The following is a 25,003-nucleotide window of genomic DNA, read 5'->3' as shown; positions in this document are numbered from 1 at the left end:
ACATAGAAAAATATCTTTTTTGCATTAAAGGCATCTGAGTTGTGTATGTTAATAAGTAAACTGATTAAAACAACATTCTTTTTGAATACATTTTTGTGGAGGCTGAGCCTCCCTTGCTTCCTCTGACTGGCCGCCACTGCTGGCAACCTCTGATGTTTTGCATAACCATAAACAAATTTTTGGGTGTGTGACAATGTTTTAATTTAACAGAGTCAGAATCCATGAATCTATCACCCTAACATACCATTGTTTTTTTTCCTTAGTAAATTAACATATTGTTCTCAACTTTTTTGCCTCTTCCATGTATCTTAAACTGGTCTCATAGAAACACTATAAAATATATATATTTTTTAATTAACACAAGAGGCGCAGAAACAACAACCCCATTTATTCCCTTTTACAGAAATTACAAGTAAAATGGCAGACTACTTGAGTTCATAAAAACTTTGGCCCTGTTCCTTACACAATGCTATCTTATGACATCAAAACAATTTTACTATAACGGCTGACTTTAAGGAGATCCATTTTAACATTTTCATTACATAAATATTACATTTATAAGCATGTTCAAGAGTGTGATCCAATTACACAGTAGCTCAACTGATAGAGTATTACACATATGAAGCGTCTGGGATATGACTCCAGAGTAGCGTGCCAAAAGTGTCACAGAAGCACCACAAAATGTTTTAGTTGTATCAACAATTGCATTTTTATGTTTATGACACTATCGGTTAGGTTTAGGTTAAAGGTTTACGATACGGAGATCCGTTTAGGTTATTTAAAACTCAATAGAACATTAACCTTAAAATCTTAATTCACTTTTAGTGCAATCTAGTGGACATTTCACCTCTGAACATTTCGCAAAGTGTCGCCACAGTCACAACATTTTCATGAGATCAGGCTCATATATACTCTGACAATACCAAATGGGGAAGGGCATGTAGAGCACATTGTGAATGAAAAATTTCCTGACCTAAGAAAGCTGAGATAAAAATGGGCAACAACGGAAGATGTTTATGGTGAAAAAAAAAAAAAAAAAAGAGCCAAGGAGAGTGGAGTAGAGTAGAAAAGACTCTAGCCTCTCATAAACAGAGCTAAAGGGGCTGGGCAAGCCTCTCACTGCCTCTCTCTCAACAACGCTAATTATCAACCAAAGACATGCTAATTACATGGAGCTTTATTGCTAATGTAGCGGGCTGCTCTTCAAGACGCCCACACGCTGTGCCCGGCTCCACTGCCTCTCCTTATCCTCCCACTGCACCCCACAGGCACTCCAGGCAAAGAAAGGAAAGATTGCTTGCATTTGTATTTGTGTGTTTTATACATGTGTGAGTGTGTGTATTTTCTGCTAATTTAAACAATGCTAAATTTGTATATACAGTACACATCTGACACTGTATCCAACATGCAGGGGCGGACTGGCCATAGGGAGAACCGGGACTTTTCCCGGTGGGCCGGCTGCGAAATGGGGCCGGATGGCTGCGAAACGGGGCTGAATGGCTGGTTTTTATTTCAAATCCAGGGCTGATTTCTCTTCCCAGTCCACCCCTGCCACTTACACACAAACCCTCACACACTCTAAAAGCTCAAATCTGAACTGATACCCCAATGTCAAGCTCCCCCTCTGGCCCACCCCAAGGCCTTGTTCCCATCCTGCCATCACAACAGGAAATCTTCTTTGTTCCTCTTTACCTCCCACCGCCCACATCCCCTGGCCGTGATGTAACCTAGCAGCAGAAAAACAGGGCCCTGCAGGAGCTCGGCACTTCGCCGACAAATCCAGTTAGGATGTCGTTTTAGCCACCCTCGAATCGATTTCTCTAGCGCGAAATCTGGCAATTTGGAAAGAAGCTACACTAAAGCTGTTGCTTGGTGATGGGAGCAAGTCACACTATGTTCTTTTTTATTCTCATTCCACTTCGATGTTTGTGTGCACTGATTCTCCCGGTGTGCTTTCTGTTCTCCCAAGGTAGAGCTAGCTGTGATGTTTAGGACTTGCTTTTAAAGTTGAGTGCAGCACTCGGAAGTTGTTCTAAAAGGATTTAAAATGTGAAAACCAGTCTGTATAAACATTTCACAATGTGATTTTACAATCTGAGTCCTTAAGATATTAAATGATAGTTGTTACAAACACATATGACTTTCTCTGCTCCATGCCACACAAATGGAGGTACAATGAAAAGGAAGCACATAAAAAAAAAAAAAAAAAAACAGTTAACCAAAAAAATTTCCTTCATGTAATAAAATCTAAATTAACTGATTTGATTCAAGTCAAAAATACTATTTAACATAATTTCATCAACCTAAATACATTAGATTGCACCATAAAACTTAACTTTAATGGTTAAACTGGGGGAAAAAAAATCTAAAGGTAACAATTGCACGTTATTACTTTTTACATTGCAGAATGAAAGCCTCAGTCACCATTCACTTTCATTGCATCTTTGTTCCATACAAAGAAAGTGAATGGTGACTGAGACTGAACATTCTGCCCAACTTCATCTCCTTTTATGTTTCACAGAAGAAAGAAAGTCATAAGTGTTTGAATCAATATGAATGTAAACGATTACATTTCTTTTTATTTTGGGTCTTGCTATCCTTTCTTTAGAAATTCTAGCCTCATGATCCAAGAAAAAAAAAGAAAAACAAACTGCAACTTCTATTTCTTTATTGTACCACCACATCAGCGTAAAGTGAATATTCTTTATCAATTTCTGTGATGAGGAGGAGGGTATGGCCGGGCCGTGAGGACGCATGCCCGGCACTGAATCGTCCTAATCAGCCGGAAGGGGGATAAGGACGAGCCGGAGATGCCAGTTAGAGTGAGAGAGAGACGCATGAAGCTGTGTGTGTGCGTGCGTCTTTGTTTGTTTTGCAGTTTATGTTCAGTTTGATATTTTGTTTGATTAAAGTTTTGTTGTTTGTTACTCCGGCTCCCGCATCCTCCTTTCCTGAACTGTTATGCTGGTGCCGAAGTCCGGGAAGGAGGAGGGATGCGCTGTCGTGGAGTCCTCGCCGCTGCTGTCCGCCAGGGGACGGAGGAGTCGCTGCCATCCGCTGGGAGCCGGAGGAGCCATTGCCGTCCATCATGGGATGAAGGACTTGCTGCCATCTGCCAGGGGAAGAGCGGCTGTCATCCGCCAGGGGGCAGAGAAGTGGCTGAGGACCAGGCGACAGCGTGTCCGGGGACCGTCGAGCCACTTTTTCTTTCTCTCCTCTCTCTCTCTCTCTCTCTCTCTCTCTATCTCTCCCCCTCGCTCTTTCCCTCTGCCTCCCCTCATCTCTCCCAGGGTCCAAGAGGCGGGGAAGACCTGCCGGCAGAAGGACGGCCGGAAGGGCAACACCTCCCCTCCAGGAAAGGGGATAAGGACGAGCAGGAGACACCAGTTAGAGAGAGAGAGAGAGAGAGAGAGAGAGAGAGAGAGAGAGAGAGAGAGAGTGCACAAAGCAGTGTGTGCATCATTGTTTGTTTTGCAGTTTATGTTCAGTTTGATGTTTTGTTTGATTAAAGTTCTTTGTTACTCCGGTTCCCACAACCTCCTTTCCCGAACTGTTACAATTTCTTTGTGAAGTAATCTAAATGGCTGGCGTGGAGCTTTGACTGCAATACACATTATGAAGCATACAGTATGCCATCCTGCTCAACCCTTATGTGCATCAAATAAGACATTAAATATGAATCAGAGTAATGCATGAAGTATTTTTTAGAACTCACAATAAATTCAGTATTCAAGTGTATATCTACTTCAGACTGTAATCAAGTGCCATGCACAGCTTCTTATCCTTGGAGTGCATTTTTATAATTGTGCTTTGATGTATTGCAGGAAGAACAAGGACTGTAGTCCAAAAATCCACCTTTTGATTGGAGATGGTATTTCCTAGTGCAACAAACTGAATAAACCGCTGAAATATAAATCATGAGAGGAGATGGGGAACTAGTTGCTATGTGATGCATATGGAAGTGTACACATGGACCTTGCTGAATATGTAAATATAATAAAATATCAAGATGTATACTGAATAAAACAACTGAAATGTAGATGAGATTAGGACCACAAAATGAGTGGGAATGAGACTTGTGACAATACTTCAGAATAAAAAAAAAGAAGTAGACAAATGTTTTGTCTGACTCAATCTACAAGCAAAGGAGTGTCTTAAAACAAAAATAGCTTGTTGGATTGCACTTAGATTGTGAACAACCCACTTCTCAAACTCGTTGGACAATTTAAACTTTGTAGGTGGATGTGGACCTGTTCTTGCGACGCTGGCATGGATCATGAATGCGCACACCGTCTTTAAGCCCTTAAGCCCCTCAGGGCACCACCTTGTCGACCCATGTAGTGTCATCTTTGCTCATCAAAACACGTTGTGACCTCTCAGAAAAGCTTACATAACCAGCTTACTCTGTGCTTAATGTGCTTTTGGATGTTTGCCTCCTGACGGCTACAATTGCTTAGCATAGCCTGACTTCAGCTTAGCTTTAAGGTAGAAGCCAACAGACAACGTGTCTCTAAGGCTCGAGTCCCTTTAGGATTGTTAAGCTGATTGATAGAATACAGGTGTCAAAGCAGGTGTTTTAAAAATGAATGCAGTGAAATGAGATACAGCATTACATGGATGGAGATAGGATGGATATAGTCATGTACTGTTTTTTAAAATAACTATCACAGAGATGCTGCATGGTCTAAAAGTCTATATCTAAAGGCTTTTCTTCTGTATATTTGGGTTCCTCTGCATAGTGTCTTTTAATTGACAAGCATTGGGCTGCATACGTATACAGTACTGGTGACAGATTTAACAATTTAAATCATTTAAGTTTATATATATACAACCATTAGTTCCGGTCCTCGAATCTGATTGGACAAGAGACGTCTCACACCATCAGCACTCGGACGCTTCACTGTGTGTATCACTCCGCTTGTGTTCGTGCCGTTCTAAACTAAAGTGTAAGAGCAGTGCAGATGTGTTAAGAGCTATGTCTCTTTACATTTAATTTTGTGACCTTACATATTTTAGCCAGCAAGTGGAGGCAAAAGACCATTTTTGTGTGTAATATGAGCCAGTTGGTGACGTGAAGTGGGTCAGCATCACTCAGTGTTTACATTCAACAGCACTCTGTGATCGCTCGTATTACTACTACACTACTAAAGCTAGGAAATAGCTTTATATGACTTTAAACTAACAACTTAAGCATTAAGACTCATCACAGCTAAAAGACACAATAGACTGATTAATTACACAAAATCAAGGCACTTACCTCTTACTGGAGTTTCCACATTGGAGAGGAAATACTGTTCAATATGCTGGAGGACATTGAGGTTTCTACAGTGAAAGACTCTTGCGTACCAGCTACCACAAAATAGGGAGGAATACCCTCGCTTGGATGGCTATTCCATTGAGAAAATAGGATGAATTTCACCAAAATGACATTATCTTCAGAAAGCTGACTAACAGACTACAGCATCATTAACAGGTGATCGCACATGCTCCCTATCTCTCTCTCTCTCTCTCTCTCTCTACACACACACACACACACACACACACACACACATACACATACATCCTTGTTTCTCCAATAACATGTTAGATACTAGTAGTTCTAAAGTGATGTTTTTGAGAGGCTTGGAAGCATCATTTGTTTTGAACTAGCAACGGTAGATTCTGATCCATGGCGTAAAAAAGTAGTTCCACGCACAAATGCGTTTTTTATGACCGTATTCAGTTTTTCATTGATGTTCATTGAACTGTTGTATATTAGCAATATCACACTCGCAATCATGCGATATGGCTCTAAATCTGCACTGCTGTGATTACTTATTACTTATTAGCACCGCCCACAACCACAAAGCACTGCAAAGGGTGGTGCGAACTGCCAGACACATCATCGGAGGTGAGCTTCTCTCCCTCCAGGACATAAATACCAGGCGGTGTGTGAAAAAAGCTCGGAGGATCATCAGAGACTCCAGCCACCCGAGCCATGGGCTGTTCTCACTGCTACCATCAGGCAGGCAGTATCGCAGCATCAGGACCCGCACCAGCCGACTTCATGATAGCTTCTTTCCCCAAGCAATCAGACTTTTGAACTCTTGATCTCCCACGATCAAAATACATCAGCACTGCACTTTATTACTCTTACTCTTATATCTCACACCGGACTGTCATAAATGATATTATTATTATATTATATTCTCTCTTAACAACACACTGGCAACTTACTATCAACCGACAGCCTGAATGTCAATACAGTACAATACAACCTACTGTACATTTTATATATACTATATATACTTTTTTATTGTATAATGTGTATTCTATATTGTGTGTATTGTATACTGTGCATTGTATGTTATTATTTGTATATTGTGTTATGTGTAATTATGTGTATATTAGATTTTAAATTGTGTTGTAAATCTGATGTTTATTGTAAATTGGTATATGTCCCATCACTGTCACGACTGCTATGTTGCTCGGAACTGCACCCAAGAATTTCACACACTATTGCACTTGTGTATATGGTTGTGTGACAATAAAAGTGATCTGATTTTTTATTTTTGATTACCCCACATAGTTTGCTTGCACCTTCCAAATCTGGAAATGTTTTTATTTTTTTATTATTACTATTATTTTCACCTATATTATTTACTTAAAATGCCCCATTGAAATTTAAGTAATTCTAACCTGTGAATAATTATAATGAATTTGACAACATCTCTACATGTTGTTATTTAGAAATAATTAAAACAACATATTTAATCATTTTGATCAAATAGAGTAAATGTTCTATTTTACTTATTAAGTATCATCACACATAAAAACCACTTTAATTCTTTTACATCGTTCTGTATACTCACTCACTGATAAATCTGGGTAGATTTGACCCAAAATAAAACATCAAAAACCTATTTTAACTGTTTTTAAATGTTAGGTCAAGACATATGCCATGCCAAAATCATTTAAGATGCACAAACAATCAGACTGCACTGTTGTGATACTGTCAGGCTAATGTACTGTATGTAGAACTGTCTGTCTGATAACTCACCTCCACAATGTCAGAGTTGGTCCTGCTCTCATGTGGCTCATTGTATTCGGTGTATTTCAGCAATACTTTGTCCATGTCTGTGCTGGCATACTGGAAGAGCTTGTTGGTACTGTTGAAAATAATGAGGGCGATCTCACAGTCACACAGCACACTCAGCTCATAGGCTTTCTTCATCAGGCCAAACTTTCTCTTTGTAAACGTCACCTAGAGTGAGAGAATAAAATAAGGGGAAAAAAATTAAATAAAGGTCATTGGCTGCACTGAAAGTGAAGCACAAAGTATTAGTTTGTGGCATAAAAATGGAGATGATTACTCTGTATGTGAGAGTGTGTGTTGGCTCAGCGAGTTGATTCTCTTAAATATTCCTGACTCTTGAGTTGTCCTAAATACAGTGTTCTTTGGAAAATCAATGATACTTTTCTTTCTTTCAACCTACTTTACTTTCTTTTCCTTTGTGCTCTTTCAAATTATCTGAAAAATAGACAATAGCATAATAAGACACTTTCCTCTCATAAATCAACCATGATTACATAGATATCTTTCAGATTCAGTTTTTTAAGTATACAATACTAAATTCCCTTTTGCTGTTATTCCTAAATTCTTAAGAATAAAAATATTACATACATGCTCAAAATGCCCTGCAATAACCCTTCATGTAAAATTAATACTTTGACAGTAACTTTGTCTGCCCCTCTAATACAAAAGTTCAACAGTATAATTAGGCTTTTCTATCGCAATAAGGGTTAAGCAAACTGGGGGGAATATAAAGTCTGTATTACTTGAGGAGACTACTTTTCTTTGCGTGGTGCATCTGTGTGCAAATGCACTTTTCAGAAGATGCACAGACCAACAAACACATGCACACACACAAAGATTATTGCTGCCATGGAGTGTTTTAGTGGCTGTTAATGACTTCTCAGTGCATGTTCTCATCTAAATTAGTAGCATTGAAAATAAGAAACATCTCTGTCTGACCTCATAGATTTCACGTCTCTTGAGTACTTTAATGCAGTCAAAGAAACCACACACACACAAACTCAGAGCAGCTTATGACAAAAAAAAAAAAAAAAAAAAAAACACAGAGGAACCTTGAGGCCAAAACACTAAACTCTTCACCTCTGACTATTGAGTGTAACCAAATGTCCCTGTGCAAATTTTAATGTGACACATGTTCCTGGCAACCTATACATTATTTATTAAATTGTAAAAGTGCATAATATTAAAAAAATATATTGCGTATGTTGTTATCACTAAAGCAATTTGCTAAGAAAAAGAATTAGCATGTATTAGCATAAGGTATTATATTCTTTGATGTTGCTAATTTGTTTCTGAAGTTGTCATGGTGAAACAATTTAGCTCTTCTAGTATGTGAAATGCATGATAAAGATTGAGTCCTGATTACATCTTTAATTTTGATTGAATTATGAGTTTTCATTTGAAAATAATGGTATAGTCTAAATGTAAAAGTTTGACACTGACCAAAGTGTAGCCTTGAAAAACATAAATGGAAAGAACATTTCAGTTAAATTAGAAAAGTATGTAGATTTTATTTCATGTCACCCCAGGGTTGTCATATTTCTAATTGTTTATGAGAGAAGTAATATGCCTAATGAATGAAAAAATAAATTAAAAGGTTTAAACTGGTCTAGCTGGTCTCACAGCCTGGTCAAGCTGGTCCTCCTGAGCTGGTGTCTTAGCCTCTCCAATTTGGTCTTCAGATGGACAGTAATCTGTTCTACCAGTCTGACCAGTGCCAAGTGTCCTGACCAGACTGGGAGACCAGCTATGACCAAATAAAATTAATAATTAAAAAAAAAAATGTTTATGCTGGTTTAAGCTGTTTTGTTTGTTTGTTTGTTTGTTTGTTTGTTTGTTTTTGTTTGTTTGTTTGTTTTTTGTCAGCTGGGGTAACAAATATGTATTATTTTCACAAGTTGAAATCAAAATCAAGCCAAAGTGAGAGTTTTAATCATCATCATCTTCACAGTTTTGAGAGGTTCTGGAGATTTGGCAAATGTGACAAGATGTCAAAAGGATAAGCCAAAAACCTGTCATTTGGTTTGTTTGACCTTGAGTATTACAACCGGTTGAGAAGGGAGGAAAAACTAAACAATGTGTTCGGTTAACAGACTTAGAAGTTTAGCTTATCTCAATAACAAATAACATTGTCCGTCATTCATTCACACATCTAAAAGAAATGCAGCAAACTGCACTGGGCAGCTTACAGAAAAAGGGAACTAGAATCACACAAGCTCAGATATTAAGATATAAGGACCTTAAATAAATCCATGTGGTCAAGCTAACAACTGTGGGCAGTGACACCAACACCCACAGTCACACGCAAACACCAAATACTAAAGATATTTTACGGATCCTTCACACTAGTCTCATTGTAAAAACTGCATGGCCATTTCCTCATGTTAGAACTTGTTAGGTGTCTCTTTCCCAAAATGTTACCCTATACTTTCACTTTGCTATTAAACTACATAGGTACTGTAAATCCATGTTTACTTTGAAAATGCCATTTTAACATTTCGATGCACGGTGTCAGACAGATCTTGTAATTATGTAATTTTAATGTAATTTTAAACCATTCTGGCTTTTATGTTACATCTAAACCATCAGAGATGATTGCCTTTGACCATTACCTATAATTCTATATGACTGTTCTCTTTATGTGTCATTGTGTTTATTATTATTACTATTATTATTAATGAAACTTTTATTATAATAACTTTTATTAATAATAAAAATCCCTGGTTCTCTGGCATTTTCTCTTGTAATAATCAAATGTGCAACTCTCGAATTGTTGTATTCTTGTTTTTTTTTAAATAATGTAAAAATGAAAAAATAAATAAAAGTATTTTTATAATTTACTTTTGAAAACAAATATTTACAAATCTTAATATATTATTATTAAATTAATTTTATTTTTACATAAATATAATAAATAAATAAATAAATAAATATATATATATATATATATATATATATATATATATATATATATATATATATATATATATATATATAAATGTGGAACACAAAAAATCCCCTGAATGTTTAGGATTTATTGGGCATATAATGCGATTGAATATTATTATTATTATTAATAAAACTTTTATTATAATACATTTTATTAATAATAAAAGTCTCTGGTTCTCTGGAATTTTCTCTTGTAATAATCAAATGTGTAACTTTCTCAAAATATCATTTAAAATGGGAGTTTTTATATTCTTGTTTTTTATAATAATATAAACATGGAAAAAATAAATAAAAGTATTTTTATAATTTTTAAATAAAGCTAAAAAAAATATTTAAACATTTTAATATATTTTTATAATTAGTAATTACATTGATTTAATTTTTACATAATTAATAAAAAAAATATTTTTTTTTTTTTTTTTTTGTGGAACACAAAATTCACTATTCACTCTCAGATTATATCATTCATAAAGTTCTGAAAACAAATATGTAAAATTAAACCTCATTACTTCCCTATCTGTCACTCACTTGATGTTGTGTCGATGTAGTGACACTAGGGGTCACCCTTGGGAGCCCCAAACACCTCTGATCTTTGAGAAAAGGCCAATGGGCATTGGCAAGTAGAATTTGCATGCCACTCCCCCGGACATACGGGTATAAAAGGAGCTGGCTCGCAACCACTCATTCAGATTTTTTCTTCGGAGCCGAGCAGTTGTGTTCAGCGAGCTGAATCCTCTGCCGTTCCATTCACCTCTAAAAAAGCTGCTGGATTTACAGCGCATTACAGTGGCTTCTCCCCCTCGTGCACCAGTGGAGTGCAGAGAATGCCCCGGGCGCTTCAACAGTCTAAAAAGAGTATATATTCTTGCGATAAAAGAGTATATTTTCCCACTAAAAGAGTGGCACTGACGGAGAGCATCTTTTTAAAGATGACTTTGCGTCTCTGTTTATTTCCTGGTTGCAGTCGTTACCTCTCCGCTTCCGATGGCCACGATCGCTGTCTTACATGCTTGGGCGCTGCCCACGCGGAGACAGTGTTCGTGGACGGGTCATGTTCTCACTGCGAGAACATGACCATGGCAACGTTGCGGTCACGGCTTTCCATCGTTGTGACGGATTACAAGGACGGTTCCCTCCTCCCCTGTCACTGACCGGTCCTATGGTGGGTAGCCAGAGCCAGGTAAGTGCTTCGATGTCCCCAGACTCAGCATGGCCACGAGTTCGGGGTCTGAGCCCCCTCAACGTGGCACCTCCGGCTCCGCCCCGCCCCGCCGCGAGGCCCACCAGCCGGTACGTCCGACACGATTGTCTCCTTAGTCCCCCTCGTCCGGTGCTTGGGGGCATGACTTGCGCTCTCCAACCCGTTGCGATTGCTGACCGGGACCATCCGACTTGGCTATGCGATTCAGTTCGCCAGGCATCCGCCTGCCCCACGGAGATTGCGTCCCATCTGCGGAAGGATGTGGTAGAGCTTGTCCTTCCAGTCAAGATGAAGAAGGGGTTCTACAGCCCCTACTTCATTGTACCAAGGAAAGGCGGTGGGTTGCGGCCAATCCCGGACCTGCGAGTTCTGAACCGGGCATTGCACAGACTCCCATTCAAGATGCTGATGCGGAAACGCATTTTAGTGAGCGTCCGGCATCAGGATTGGTTCACAGCAGTAGACATGAAGGACGCGTACTTCAACGTCTTGGTGTCTCTTCAGCACAGGCCCTTTCTTCGGTTCGCCTTCGAGGGCCGGGCGCACCAGAACAAGGACCTCCCCTTCGGTCAGTCCCTGTCACCTTGCGTCTTCACGGAAGTCGCAGAGGCAGCCATTGCCCCGCCAAGGGAAGTGGGCGTCCGCATCCTCAACTGTTTCGATGACTGGCTGGCTCTAGCTCACTCTCGAGACTTGTTGTGTGTGCACAGGGACCTGGTGCTCAGGCACCTCAGCCGATCGGGGTTCGGGTCAACTGGGGAAAAAGCAGCTCTCCCCGGTACAGAGCATCTCCTTTCTCGGGTTGGAGTTAGACTCACGAGCGACTGCACACAGTCAGTACTGAACTGCCTGAAGTTGTTCAGGCAGAGCACGGTGGTCCCACTGAAGCATTTTCAGGGGCATATGGCGTCCTCAACGGCAGTCACGCCACTCGGGTCGATGCATATATGACCGCTTCAGCACTGGCGTCAGACTCGAGTTGCGAGGTGGGCATTGCGCCGCGGCACACATCGCGTGGTCATCACGCTGATCTGCTGCTACCTGTTCAGCCCTTGGACGGGCCTTGCATTCCTGCGGGCAGGAGTCCCCTAGGTGCAAGTTCCCCAGGCGTGTCGTGGTTACGACAGATGCCTCCAAGCGTGGCTGGGACGCCGTGTGCAATGGGCATGCAGCCGCTGGCTCCAGGACAGGGCCACAACTGCATTGGCATGTCAACTGCCTTGAGTTGCTCGCAATGTTGCTCGCCCTGCGGAGGCTTTGGCCGTTGGTCCAAGGCAAGCACATGTTGGTCCGGACGGACAACACGGCGATGGTAGCATACAGTAGCCGCCAAGGCAGCTTGCGCTTGTGTCGCATGTCGTAGCTCGCCCGCCGCCTCCTCCTCTGGAGTCAGCAGCAACTCAAGTCGTTGCGAGCCACTCACATCCCACTTGACCTCGACAGTGTGGCAGATGCGCTGTCGCGACATGTCACACTCAGGGGAGAGTGGAGACTCCACCCCCAGGTGGTCCAGCTGGTTTGGAGTCAATTCGGTCAAGCGCAGGCAAGCCTGTTCGCTTCCCAGGAATCCTCCCACTGCCTGTTCTGGTACGCCCTGACTTAGGCTTCCCTCGGCACAGATACGCTGGCACACAGCTGGCCCCGGGGGCCGCGCTAGTATGTGTTCCCCCCAGTGAGTATACTGACCCACCCAGACGTGGTTCTCGGATCTCATGCTCCTCGCGACAGCCCCCCCCCCCACGAATTCTCCTGAGGAAGGACCTTCTTTCTCAGGGACAGGGCACCATCTGGCACCTGCGACCAGACCTCAGGAATGTTCATGTCTGGCCATTGGATGGGATGCGGAAGACCTAAGTGGTAGACACGATCACTCAGGCTAGGGCTCCCTCTACGAGGTGCCTATATGCCTTGCAGTGGTGTCTGTTCGCTAAATGGTGTTCTTCCCAACGTGTAGACCCCCAGAGATGTGCAGTCGGGTCGGTGCTTTCCTTCCTGCAGGAGAGGCTGGTGGGGTGGCTGTCTCCCCCACCTTGAGGGTGTATGTGGCCGCTATGGCGGCACTCCACAATGCAGTTGACGGTAAGTATTTAGAGAAGCACGACCTGATCATCAGGTTACTTAGAGGCACGAGGAGGTTGAATCTTCCCAGACCACGCCTTATTCCCTCATGGGATCTCTCCATGGTACTGCAGGGAGCCCCGTTTGAGCCCTGGAGTCAGTTGAGCTAAAGGCAGTCTCTTGAAGACTGCCCTCCTGACTGAGCTCACATCCATCAAGAGAGTAGGGGACCTGCAGGTGTTCTCTGTCAGCGACACGTGCCTAGAGTTCAGTCCGGAATACTCTCACATGGTCCTGAGGCCCCGACCGAGCTATATGCCCAAGGTTCCCATGACCCCGTTTAGGGATCAGGTGGTGAACCTGCAAGCAAAGCTGCCCCAGGAGGAGGCAGACCCAGCCTTTTCATTGCTGTGTCCAGTGCGTGCTTTGCGCATCTACTTAGATTGCACGCAGAGCTTTAGAGGCTCTGAGCAGCTCTTTGTCTGCTTCGGAGGACAGCGGAATGGGAGCGCTGCCTCCAAACAGAGGATCACCCACTGGGTCGTTGATGCCATCGTGTTGGCATACTACACCCAGGACCACACCCGACCAATGGCGCCTCTTTGGCAGACATCGGTTGAGCAGCGGGCTGGGCAATCTCCGCGAGGTTCCTCAATCTCCGGGTTGAGCCGGTTCGTCCGTGTGTTGTCAGGTACGAACAGGTAAGTTGGCGGGACAACTGGCCAGGTGTACTGCTTGTATATAGTGCCTTTCCCCTCCTGAAGGGGGAGACATGCGCTTGTTACCCCCCAGCCGTGTTCACGAGGTCGTGGACCCTGGATTCCTCCTTAGCCCTGTGGCAGGTGAGTTCGGAGAAACTCGATGCCGGCCCAGTATGTGTGCTATTAGGCCCTGTACTGGGGTAGGTGATCCACATGCGCTGGTTGCCTGTTTGTAACCCCGTGTGATGTATCTTCCGTGAGACGGTTTCCCTGTTGGTAAACCCGCGAATGAGTGGTTGCGAGCCAGCTCCTTTTATACCCATATGTCCTTAGGAGTGGAATTCAAATTCCACTCGCCAATTCCCACTGGCCTTTTCTCAAAGATCAGAGATGTTTGGGGCTCCCAAGGGCAACCCCTAGTGTCGCTACATCGACACAACGTCTCGTTCTCTCCATCAGGGAACGGAGGTTACGAAAGTAACCAGGATGTTTTTCTGACATGGCTTCATGAGATGAGAACCAATTAGGTTTGATGTCATCGATGTAGCCACAATATTTGATGACTTTAGAAGACTTGGAATGTAGTGCACGAGTCATATCAATGGTGTATTTTTGCCTCCTTTTTCCAGCTTAACAGATATAGCATTCAAGCAAATAAACCATGTGAAGTCTTTTTTTAAACTACCATTTGTTATCCATGGAAGAGAGAAAGCCATATGGGTTTGAAGCAACATTAGGGTGAGTACATCATAACATAATTTTTGGGTGAACAAATCATGCAATCAGGACTCATAATCACTTTCTACAGCCACTGAACAAGAATGAGATGGAGAAAGAATAAAAAGGTAAAAAAAACAAAAAAACAACAACAACTAATGGCCTGATTCCCAACCTTAGTTTTGTATGTATGTGTGTGTGTATGCACGTGTGTGTGAGGGGGGAGGTCAGGAAGCACATTTGTATGCATTTCCTCTCATAACAGGAAGTGCCTGACAGCTTCCCCTTCACAATGGCTTCGCTTCTGCTTCCCGCCTCCAATCCATTTTTTCCCCTGGGTAGTTCCTCTAGAGGACAGAGACAGGGAGGATGAATGTCCATTTGTCACCATCTGCCCCTGGACTCTGATTCATGCGACCCACGCTCCCCCAAATCTACCCACTCACACTCACTGTACAACCTGATCTCATGAAAAGTTGTACATATATTACGAGTTGCCAATTTTGTCATACAATTACGTTCGTATGAATTCGTATGATTAGATCATGTGCAAATGCCTGGATGCCCGCATGCGAGGCGTCATGGACATGCTTATTAATATTATGCCCTTTCCTGTGCTGTGTGTGACAGAAGCAAGTATTTTTGCATATAAGATGGAAACTATGTTGAGCGACGTCACTGGCTGCAGTGAAAGTCATATAAATGAATATGAGTGAAGTCGTACGATAAAATATGAATTCGCCAAATTTAGAAAAGTTGTACGAATCTTTACGATTTCATGATTGTTGCACTGTAATGGGAATGCTTATGGTGAAGTCTGACAGTAAGGTTTGTATTGACAGGGGGGGTGTTTTTGTGATCTAAATATGCTGAACCCAACAAATGTTCTCTGTTTCCACTCTTGGCATCCTCTGAACATGTCATATTTAAATGTTGGACATTGAGAGCCCAAAGAGATGAAAATAAATGGTGCTGGTTTCTACTCCATATAAAGACAAGGGCTTTGGTATTTGATAAGTGTAACTACTGTTTATGTCATGTGATATGAAGCATCAAAACCTAATTGAGCATCACTTGCTGTAACAAAGAGAATGATTTGAAGGTTATCTGCAGAAATACAAGAAGAAACAAAACCTGTGTGAAAAATGAAAATGAGAACAGCACTAAATAATGAGAAGAAAAGTGGAATAACAATTAGCATAAGAGGAACAAAATAATTTTAAGAAGAGAAATACTAAGACGAGAATTTTGGAGAAGTTAGACTTCACGGAAGCCAAGGACTTTTTTGAGAAGATGTTGGTGAAGAAGTAGAAGACGACAGAGAAGAAAAGAGAGAGAGAAAGACGAATAAGTGAAAAACCATGCACAGCGTGCTTCGTGAGGAGAAAGGCGCAGAGGTAACGATCACAAGAGAAAGGTGGGAATCGTGTAGAGGAGAGCAAGGGGTGATGGGATACCCAGAGGGCCTTATTATTTTCTTGCTGTTAATTTTACTCAAACTGTTTTACACCTTTCTGTTGTTGAGAGATGCCTCTGTTGTCATGGGTGGCTGAAAGGTAACAGAAGGCTACAGAACGTGTGGTTGTCTGCTTTGCCAAGCCATTAAGAGGGGTGAGAACCACATCTAGTGCATGTTGAGTGCCAATTAAAGTAGAGTATGTATACAAGATGAACTTTGATCACATGGCGCCTTCCACACTCAATATTTCTAATGCAGAAGCAATAAGTGACAAATGGCCATTTTATTGAGCCTTTCTGCAAAAGGTCATCTTTGCCATTGGCGTTCCTTTTTTGCTTGCTCTTTGTACAGTAGGTTAAAGCCCCTATTCGTACAACTCCAAAAATATGCTTCACCTAAATTAACCGGTTTTCTTAAAAAATATATTTTTTAATATGACTAAATCAACCTGCTTACATTAGGTAATGCCAACAAGAGTAGATAAAGCAGAAATAGATCTTTAAGGTCACAATTGCATGTTACCATTTTTTACATTGTAGAAAAGTGACTTTTTCCTTCTTGTCCTTGTCAAGTTAATACAAATAAACTGAATATAAATTATACTGGTGCATACGTTTTTTTCTTTTTTTTTTCTTTCCTTTTCTTTTCTTTTGTCACATACACAAGTGGCTCTCAACCAGGGGGCCGCAGAAAACTTCCAAGGGAGCTGCAGAATTACTTACAATTATTTAATGTTAAATTATTATAATAAAAAATCATTAAAATGTTAAAATAAAAATCACACACACACACACACACACACACACACACACACACACACACACACACAAAAGAAGAAAATCACTATAAATCAAGATTTTTTTGTAGGTCAACATGCAAACATATTTCTAATTTTAATTCAACTCCCTTCAACTATTGTTTTTCTTGGAAAAATACAGCTCTTAAAACCTCTGGAACCAGAACAATTATAATGAATTATTTTTTATCAATTAACACTCCCTGTTCCTGTTAATAAAGTTTGAAAACAATCAACTTTGTCTTCATTACAGCAGAAACACCAGGGGAAATATCTTGGTCTATATGTTGGGGCCTTTGGATATTGTCTTGGAGTCATAAAGGTTGAGAACCACTGCCGAACACAAACTCACTAGATGTGACATCAAATGCCCCATAACATTTACTCAGACTAGCCTAATTTTATTTTCAAAATCTATAAGTTGTTCAATTTTTACATATGTGTTTATTTATTTTCCTGCAAAACAAGGCAAGTCAGTGGCAACACAATTTATCCCTCCAATGAGTAATGGTTTAACCCCTCATGTATCTCTTACCATCCAAGTGTCACTCCTGCCCTACCCTTCCCTAAATGAGTCCTGGCCTCCACTGTGTTTCACAGCACAGAAGATGAATCAGCACTTAATATATGCCAGTCTCAACTGAAGCCACTCTGACATGGTTTCCTCTGAACAAGTTATAAAATGACTAACTATAACTGACTATCTAGAATTTTATTTTAAATATAATTATATTTCAGTGCTGTGTATTCAGCAGCATGAAAATTAGTCCTTAATCATGTGCTTGTTAGCCTTGTTAGCGATATGGCTAACACTTTTATGACACAGGGGGTCCTTTCATATGATGTGCCCAGGAAAGTGTTTGAGTGGCTGGGGGGAAGAAAGCCAGGCTCCTCACACTGATGCACTCTGTCTGAGCTTCTGGGCAGCCAGTCAACGCCAGAGAGGCCTGCTGGAGGTGCCTGTGCTCAGTGCAAGTGTTTTCAGGAGGTGGGCAAGGGAGCCAAAGTGGCCGCCCAGGGCGACTGAGCCCTTGTGCCCATAAGCATGGCGCCAGAGGCAGGGTGGGCCGCAGAGAAGCTGCCAATCTGGGAGCGGTGATATCAGCAAGGAAATGATGTGGGACAACAGCCGGGCCAAAGATTTCAAACCTTAGAGAGAATTCAGACTTTAAATGCTTTTTTTTTTGTTTTGTTAAGACAGCGTCTCTATTTTGTATTTAAGATTTTGTGGTCATACCATACAATAGAATAAAAGTAACTCTTTGTGGCTGCAGACAATAATTTGCCTTTTTATTCTGAGCTATCCTACCCATCATTGTTCATCGTTGCCAAAGAACCAGGCTACAAAATTTACAAATAACTGATAGATTGAAATGGGAAAAGTGCACACAATCATTAGATCAAAAATATCTGATAATGACAATTAAGCCTATTTTTCCACATTTTCACCTTTGCTTGGCCGTAAGATTAAGTGATAATATAAAAGTTGAAACATTTGGGTGAAAAGACATCAAACATCTCAAGAATGTTGTGCTTAAGATAACACCATTGAAGCAGTCTGTTGTTTATTTGGCTTTTGGTATGGAACAATTTCCTTAAGAGGAAGTGGAAATATGCACAGCCCCAGCCACGTCTTCGACATATTAAGGGCTGAAAGGGTAAGAAAAATCCAAAAAGAAAAGAAACAACCCTTTGTAAGTCAAAGGTCCCCCATTCTTGTCTTGTGATGTCTGTCTTCATGCTTCTCTTGCAGTACAAAGAAGCAGGTTGTTTGCAACAGCTTCAAATAAATGGCAGCGAGATGACAAGAGTCAATAATAACCCCTGTGCCAGCTGTTGAACATGGCATGTGCTCTAAAAATACACTACATTTTATGATACCTGTTTTCAGCAAAGCATCTTCTATCTGCTGACCAAAACTTCTCTGCAGAATTTATGAACGTATTTTTATCACAGTAGGTTTTGGCATTGCTTATCGGTAAGAGGATAGTTCACCCAAAAATTTTAATTCATTTTCTCACCCTCATGTTGTTTCAAACCCTTATGCAGTTGTTATTTTAATGCCCCCCCACGGAACAGAAAGGAAGATCCCGTGAGAATCCTCACACAGCTATTGCCAAAAATGTTCATATTGACAGGACAAAAGCACTATAAAAGCCCCATAAAAGTAGTCCATACAGCGAAGGCATAAAATAGCTTTTATGGATTTCATTTTATTTATTTATTTTTTTGGTCCTTTTAGAAGCTTGACAGGCCATGGTCACCATGAACTGTCATTGTTTGGCAAAAGCTGCGTAAAGATTCTTAAAAATATCTCCTTTGTGTTCCGTGGGAGAACAAAATACTGCAAATGTGTTTGGAACGACACGAGGCAAAACTTTATTTTTTGAGTGAATTATTCTTTTAAAAATTGCTTATCATTTGTGTACAGTATATGCCTAACAATTACAGAACAAAAGTACTAAGAGTAAAGACTCAATTTCAGCATTATTTAAGGAAATGTATTTCTTTGTTTCTCTCTGTGCCCTCTCCTTTCTCTTTTTCTGACCCAAGACATGGAAATCTGTGGAAATTAATCTCATCAGGTGTCCTTCCTGTATCAATCTCTGATCTTGAAGTCTGGTTGGGGGTGGGGGGGAGTGAGAGAGAATCAGAGAGAGAGAAGGAGAAGAAGAGAACGGTATAACACCAAGACAGGATGCTCTCTGTGCAATCCGATAGCTCGCCAAAAACATCCTGACCTCAACCCCCGGCCCTCCTTCTCTCTGTTTCTTTCCCTCATTCCTTTTCATCTATCCTCATCATTAGTAAAATAAACTGTGTTTGTCTTTGAACATGCAAAGTAGAATAAAACATAATATTCAGCAGTGAAACTATTTTAAAAGGATAAGTGCACATAAACTCACCAAAATTAACCAGATGATAAATTTATCTTTTTCATAAACTAAAATGTATACAATTTTCAGTATTTATTTTAATCTCACAAGCAAATTAATTATGTTGCCTCGTTAACCTCACAACTTGTTGGTTTTTCAAAATAAATAGAAACAGAGAAGGGGGAAGTTTCTGGTTTGAGAAGTACCTTGACTCATTCGTTCAGTGTTTGGCATGAGAGCTCACATGCATGTGAGCCTCTGGGTTCCTCAAGGGGGAAAACTTACTCAATCCACAAGTACTGAATGACTAATGTCACTGTGCCCCCTCCGTCTGCTCCGCCTGACATGCCCATTACTTTCCTCTCCTTTCTGTACTTCTCCTTGGGCCCTCACACTTTCTTCAATAATTGATCAGCCCACCAAGTCCAGACAGCAGCCATTAACTGCAGCAGTATGGTCTCCCTCAGTCACACATCAACTGTAAACCAAGTTTTTTTCCCCCCCTAAAATCAACTTTTTTGTCTTTCTCCAGACCAGACTGAGGAACTACAAATATCTGTTTCTGTGACAAAGTGTCATCCTGTGAAAGGATGTGAGGACTCTGGTTGACTGTTCAGAAAGGCAAGTTACAACACAAAGTGATGAGTGACACTAGAAGACAAAGAGAAGAACCTCAAACAAGTAAAGGTTATTTTCTGTCAAACTCTGAGTGCCTCCCAGCTGTGCTGTTTTCTGGCAGGTCATTCTTTTGAATGCTATGCATTCTCCAAAAGGGGACACATGTAAATATCAGGCCTAAAGACAGTTTATTGATTTTGCAGTAAAACAAGCTTCTTTGTAACTGACACCAATAAGATCAATACAACTTCAGTATCTGCAATGTATGATATCTGACTGTTTTTGTGTGTTCTTGACTTCAATCTGTTTCAAGGCCAGGTAAGTGGAGGTACAACTAACGAAGTATTTTTATATAATTTATTATTCATTAATTATTATTATTATTACTATTTAAATTTGTATAATGTTAAATAAAAAATAAAAAAATAAAAAAACAGAGATAAGATGTTCTGGAAGAAATAAATAGCTGAGGAAAATTTAGATAAGAATTTATAAATCAAATAAATGCAAAATTAATAGTGATTAAACACTATGGACAAGGATGGTTAATCAGCTAGTAGTTTTGCCATTTTGAGATTATCATCCTATAGTGTTGATCCCCCGTTGTGTCAGTCCAAAAATATACCAAAATTATTGTCAGAGGATAAATATTTTCTTTTTTTTTTTTTACATTTCAGTGAAATTAGGAAGAAACTGTTGTTTTCCTTTCATTTTTAGCAATTTTGTTTACATCTCATTTGCTGTTATTAACTGTATTATATTGCCATTATCATTCACCCTGTTCTGTAGATATCAGTATTGGCATTGGTCATTAAGAAAACCATATCGGTCAACCTATAAAATCTTTACAGTTATTTTATTATTTTAGTGCCATACCCTCATAAAAATAATCATTTGGAAAATAATGAATTATCAACATAGAAAAAAAATATATTGTATTATGCATATATTGGCATTATTGGCCACAGTGCTCTATAGATATCGGCGCTGGTTATTGAAAAACCCATGTCGTCAACCACTAAATTTCTTACAATTCTTTTACTATTTAACTTATGTAAAATAATTTGGAAAATAATGAATTACCAACATAGAAAAACATTTTTATTACGCGTATATCGGCATTACTGGCAACCCTGCATCAAAATAATAATTTGGTGAATTATTAACACAGGAAAAAAAGTTTAGTAAAATCATATTGTAACACAATATAATATTATTACGTTGGGAACTACAGCTTTAGAGAGGCCTTTAAGTTTCTAACCATGAAAGCATTGAGAGATGTCACAGGGCAGTATCTCAGCAACCTCAGCCTGAAAGCTGAACTAAAGAGGTTAAACTACTAGCTAAGGCAGGAGGGCCCCTTGAGGGCCATCTTCTCCCTCTGTGTTGACTCCACCTAGAGCCCTAAACATGCGGCATCACTCCACCATTGCCATATCCATTCGCCTCGTGTTTGTGTTTCCACCCACCCTGCCCTTACTGAAGTAATATTCCATTGCCATAAGCAAAAGGTGGAGGCATACCAGGTTGACGCCAACAATTACTGTGAGTACACATCCTATTTGGTCTATTTAAGCTTGAAATAACTCTTCACCTTAACATTTCTGGACCTTTCTGCTCAGCCTAACTCACCTGTCTGTTGCGTTCATCCATAATCCGTGTGATCTGAATCTTTTTCCTCCCCATTGTCCCCGTTTTTTCTTCTCTCTCTTTTTCACCAATGAACTTTATGCTTTTTGTCCCTCTGTTGCGTTTCTTCAACCCAGACTTTCTTCTCTTGACTGCTCCACTCAATTCAAAGATTCCAGTAGCTGAACCTGTGAAAGACAGAGAGAGGAAGGCATTAAGTCAGATGAAATATGGCAAAATCGCAGCGTTAAAAACAGGGAAAGGCAGAGTCGAAGCCACATGGGACAGCAAATAAAGACAAAAGAATCCGTTGACATTCTGAGGCAGTGCTGTTTTCTGCCATCAATATCATGCAAATCAGATTCTCGAGCTTCAGCTGCTTCTATGAGGCTAGACAGCACTGTCATGCTTCCTCTACAGTCACAGAGAATTTGACAGTGTTTTGGAAGTGCCACTAACTTAACAGCTCTAATCACTTGCTGTGTAACGTTTACTACCGCCTGAACGACAAGCAGTGCCGCTTTCCTAAAAAAATGGTGTAACATCACACAAAATTGTCACCAACTTGTTTTTGTAGAATCTAAACTGAACGAACAGACTGGAATTTCCCTTTTAGCTGAAACTGTAGGATCAGCTCATTGAAGACAATGAGACAGAGATACAGTGGCAGATGAGGCTCAAAAGATGAGTCTGTACTGTAGAGTATGACTTATTTACAAAGAAAATTCAGGTATCAGAAGATGTGAGAAAGAACCTCAATGCAAACCTAAGCCACCCTGATTTACTTCTCATCAAACAAGCTCCCAGGGCCGATCTGGAATATGATCCCGTTATCACGTCACAGCTTTGCTCTACTCTCAGAGAAAGAGGTGTACAGGGCCATTATCAGGCCCTCATGCTGAGCTCTTTCTGCTTTTGGAAGGTTGCCCTCACCCGAGAGACTAACCTAGGCTTTCTATAAAGTGCTCGTAGCTTAGATCCACACAGTGTGAGAGCTAGTAATCAGAGAACACACGTGTGCTTGTGTGTTGCTGTGTTTGTGTGCATGTGCACACCTCTTTGGTGCCGTAAAGTAGGCCAAACCGATTCATCTCTGGGAGGAGCGGCAGAAGTGTTGTGTTTTATTCTGACAGTAGAGGTGATAACGTCCCTCATTATGTAAATGAGTGTCCCATTATTTAAGCTCGGTGTAATGCAGTAAAGCTGTCAGTGGTGTCACGTTAAAAGCCCTCCATTGCTTATGGTTTATACTCCAACTCTTTCTTCTTCTTTTTTGCTAGTTTCTGAACCAGATTTCACCTGCCACGGCGAGCAAGAAACATTTATGTAGATAGGCCTAAAGGATATGCTACTCTCTCTATTCTTACATCTATCTGCACTTCCATCCTTCTCTCATTTATTAATAATCAAGTGTTTATGGGTGGAGTAAGGTTTCAAGTGGTTAACAGACTTTTCCATTGCATACGTGTAAAACCACAAGCAAACTCTAATTCCATTGGCTCAGATCCATCTTCATATAATATGGTGTGGCTAACTGACAAAATTCCACACAACATTGTTGGATTCCTCTATAGCTTTTGAAATAGAGTTGCAATATATATATATATATATATATATATATATACATATTCTGTGTTACAAATACATCCTTGTGGTGCTATTGATATAATGTTTATTCCATTGTGCTCCATTGTCTCCAATAATAACTGTGAATACGATAACACTCTATTAGCATCCAAACAACACTACTCGTACTTCACAAGGAGCTCTTAGCAGGACTGTTAACGAGCACATCTTAACGTGTAAGTGGAGGAATCTGAAGTGGCTTGATGATTGTTTAGAGGACCATTGTAAAAGACATAATACAAGGAGCAAAACAACTCGACTACAAGCTGGTGATAATGTCTGGACGCCTATGTAAATATTTACCCATCGTGCAGCCAGAAGAACTTGACGTTAACATGTGTGGTTTCGTCAGTCACATTTGAAAGCTGATTAAGTAGTTAACTCAAACAGGGTCTTCAGATCTCAGAGGAGCTTTCTCATTGATAACGATAGGTCTGTTATCCCTGATTCAACCACACCACTGTCTCATGCATGAACATGCTGTGCTTTATGTAGTTTAAAACAGCTTTAAATGGGCATCATCTGGGCACTGTTATATGTGGGGTTAGTTAAGGAACTACAAGGTTTCTGCAGTTCAACTGAAGTATGGTGTTAGCCAAAAATATGGGTTTGATTCCCAGGAAACACACATACTGGTAAATACTTTGAAAGTTGCTTTGAATTTAAAGTGTCTGCAAAATGTCCTGGTTATTTGCATAACCGCCATTCCCTGATGGAGGGAACGAGGCGTTGTGTCGATGTAGTGACACTAGGGGTCACTCTTGGGAGCCCGAGACACCTCTGGTCTTTGATAAAAGGCCAACAAAAATTGGCGAGTGGTATTTGCATGCCACTCCCCCTGACATATGGGTATAAAAGGAGCTGGTATGCAACCACTCATTCAGGTTTTGTGCTGAGGAGCCGAGACAAAGTCCTGGCCATTTCAGCGGGTAGTTCAGCATTGTGGCAGGAGGGATACAATGTCTTGTTCCCTCCATCAGGGAATGGAGGTTACACAAGTAACCAGAATGTTCCCTATCTGTCACTCACTCGACGTTGTGTTGATGTAGTGACACTAGGGGTCCCTATATGAAACTCTGCAACTGGCTGAACTGTGTTACATGAACTGGCGGTGTGTGACAGGTAGACCACTGTGTGCCTCGTAGCCAGTGCACCAGGGTGACACGTAACCTCCCCCAACACTGTTATGAGTGTCGAACGGCCCTTTGGGGACAAGTCAACTACCCAAAAGATAGAGACGGGCTAGCCCAGTCGTGGCCTCTTATCCCCTTTTTTTCCCTCTCCCCCCAAAAAAAGGG

The 25,003-nt window shown here is 40.8% G+C and overlaps 1 protein-coding gene across 9 annotated transcripts in view; it reads right to left on the bottom strand.

Moving 5' to 3' along the window:
* LOC127432849 (myocyte-specific enhancer factor 2C-like) overlaps window positions 1–25,003 on the bottom strand; it is a 103,036-nt gene that overhangs the window by 31,982 nt on the left and 46,051 nt on the right. For all 9 annotated transcript variants that reach the window (XM_051684314.1, XM_051684305.1, XM_051684350.1 and 6 more), the window contains 2 exons: window positions 22,083–22,267; window positions 7,040–7,243 (listed from right to left, as the gene is read on the bottom strand). In XM_051684314.1, the coding sequence (XP_051540274.1) occupies window positions 7,040–7,243; window positions 22,083–22,136 (258 nt within the window). In that variant the 5' untranslated portion in view covers window positions 22,137–22,267. The remainder of the gene's footprint in view (window positions 1–7,039; window positions 7,244–22,082; window positions 22,268–25,003) is intronic.

The sequence above is a fragment of the Myxocyprinus asiaticus genome, chromosome 4, assembly GCF_019703515.2.
Source record: "Myxocyprinus asiaticus isolate MX2 ecotype Aquarium Trade chromosome 4, UBuf_Myxa_2, whole genome shotgun sequence".
NCBI lineage: Eukaryota > Metazoa > Chordata > Actinopteri > Cypriniformes > Catostomidae > Myxocyprinus > Myxocyprinus asiaticus.
This window is presented reverse-complemented; position numbering and strand designations above follow the sequence as displayed.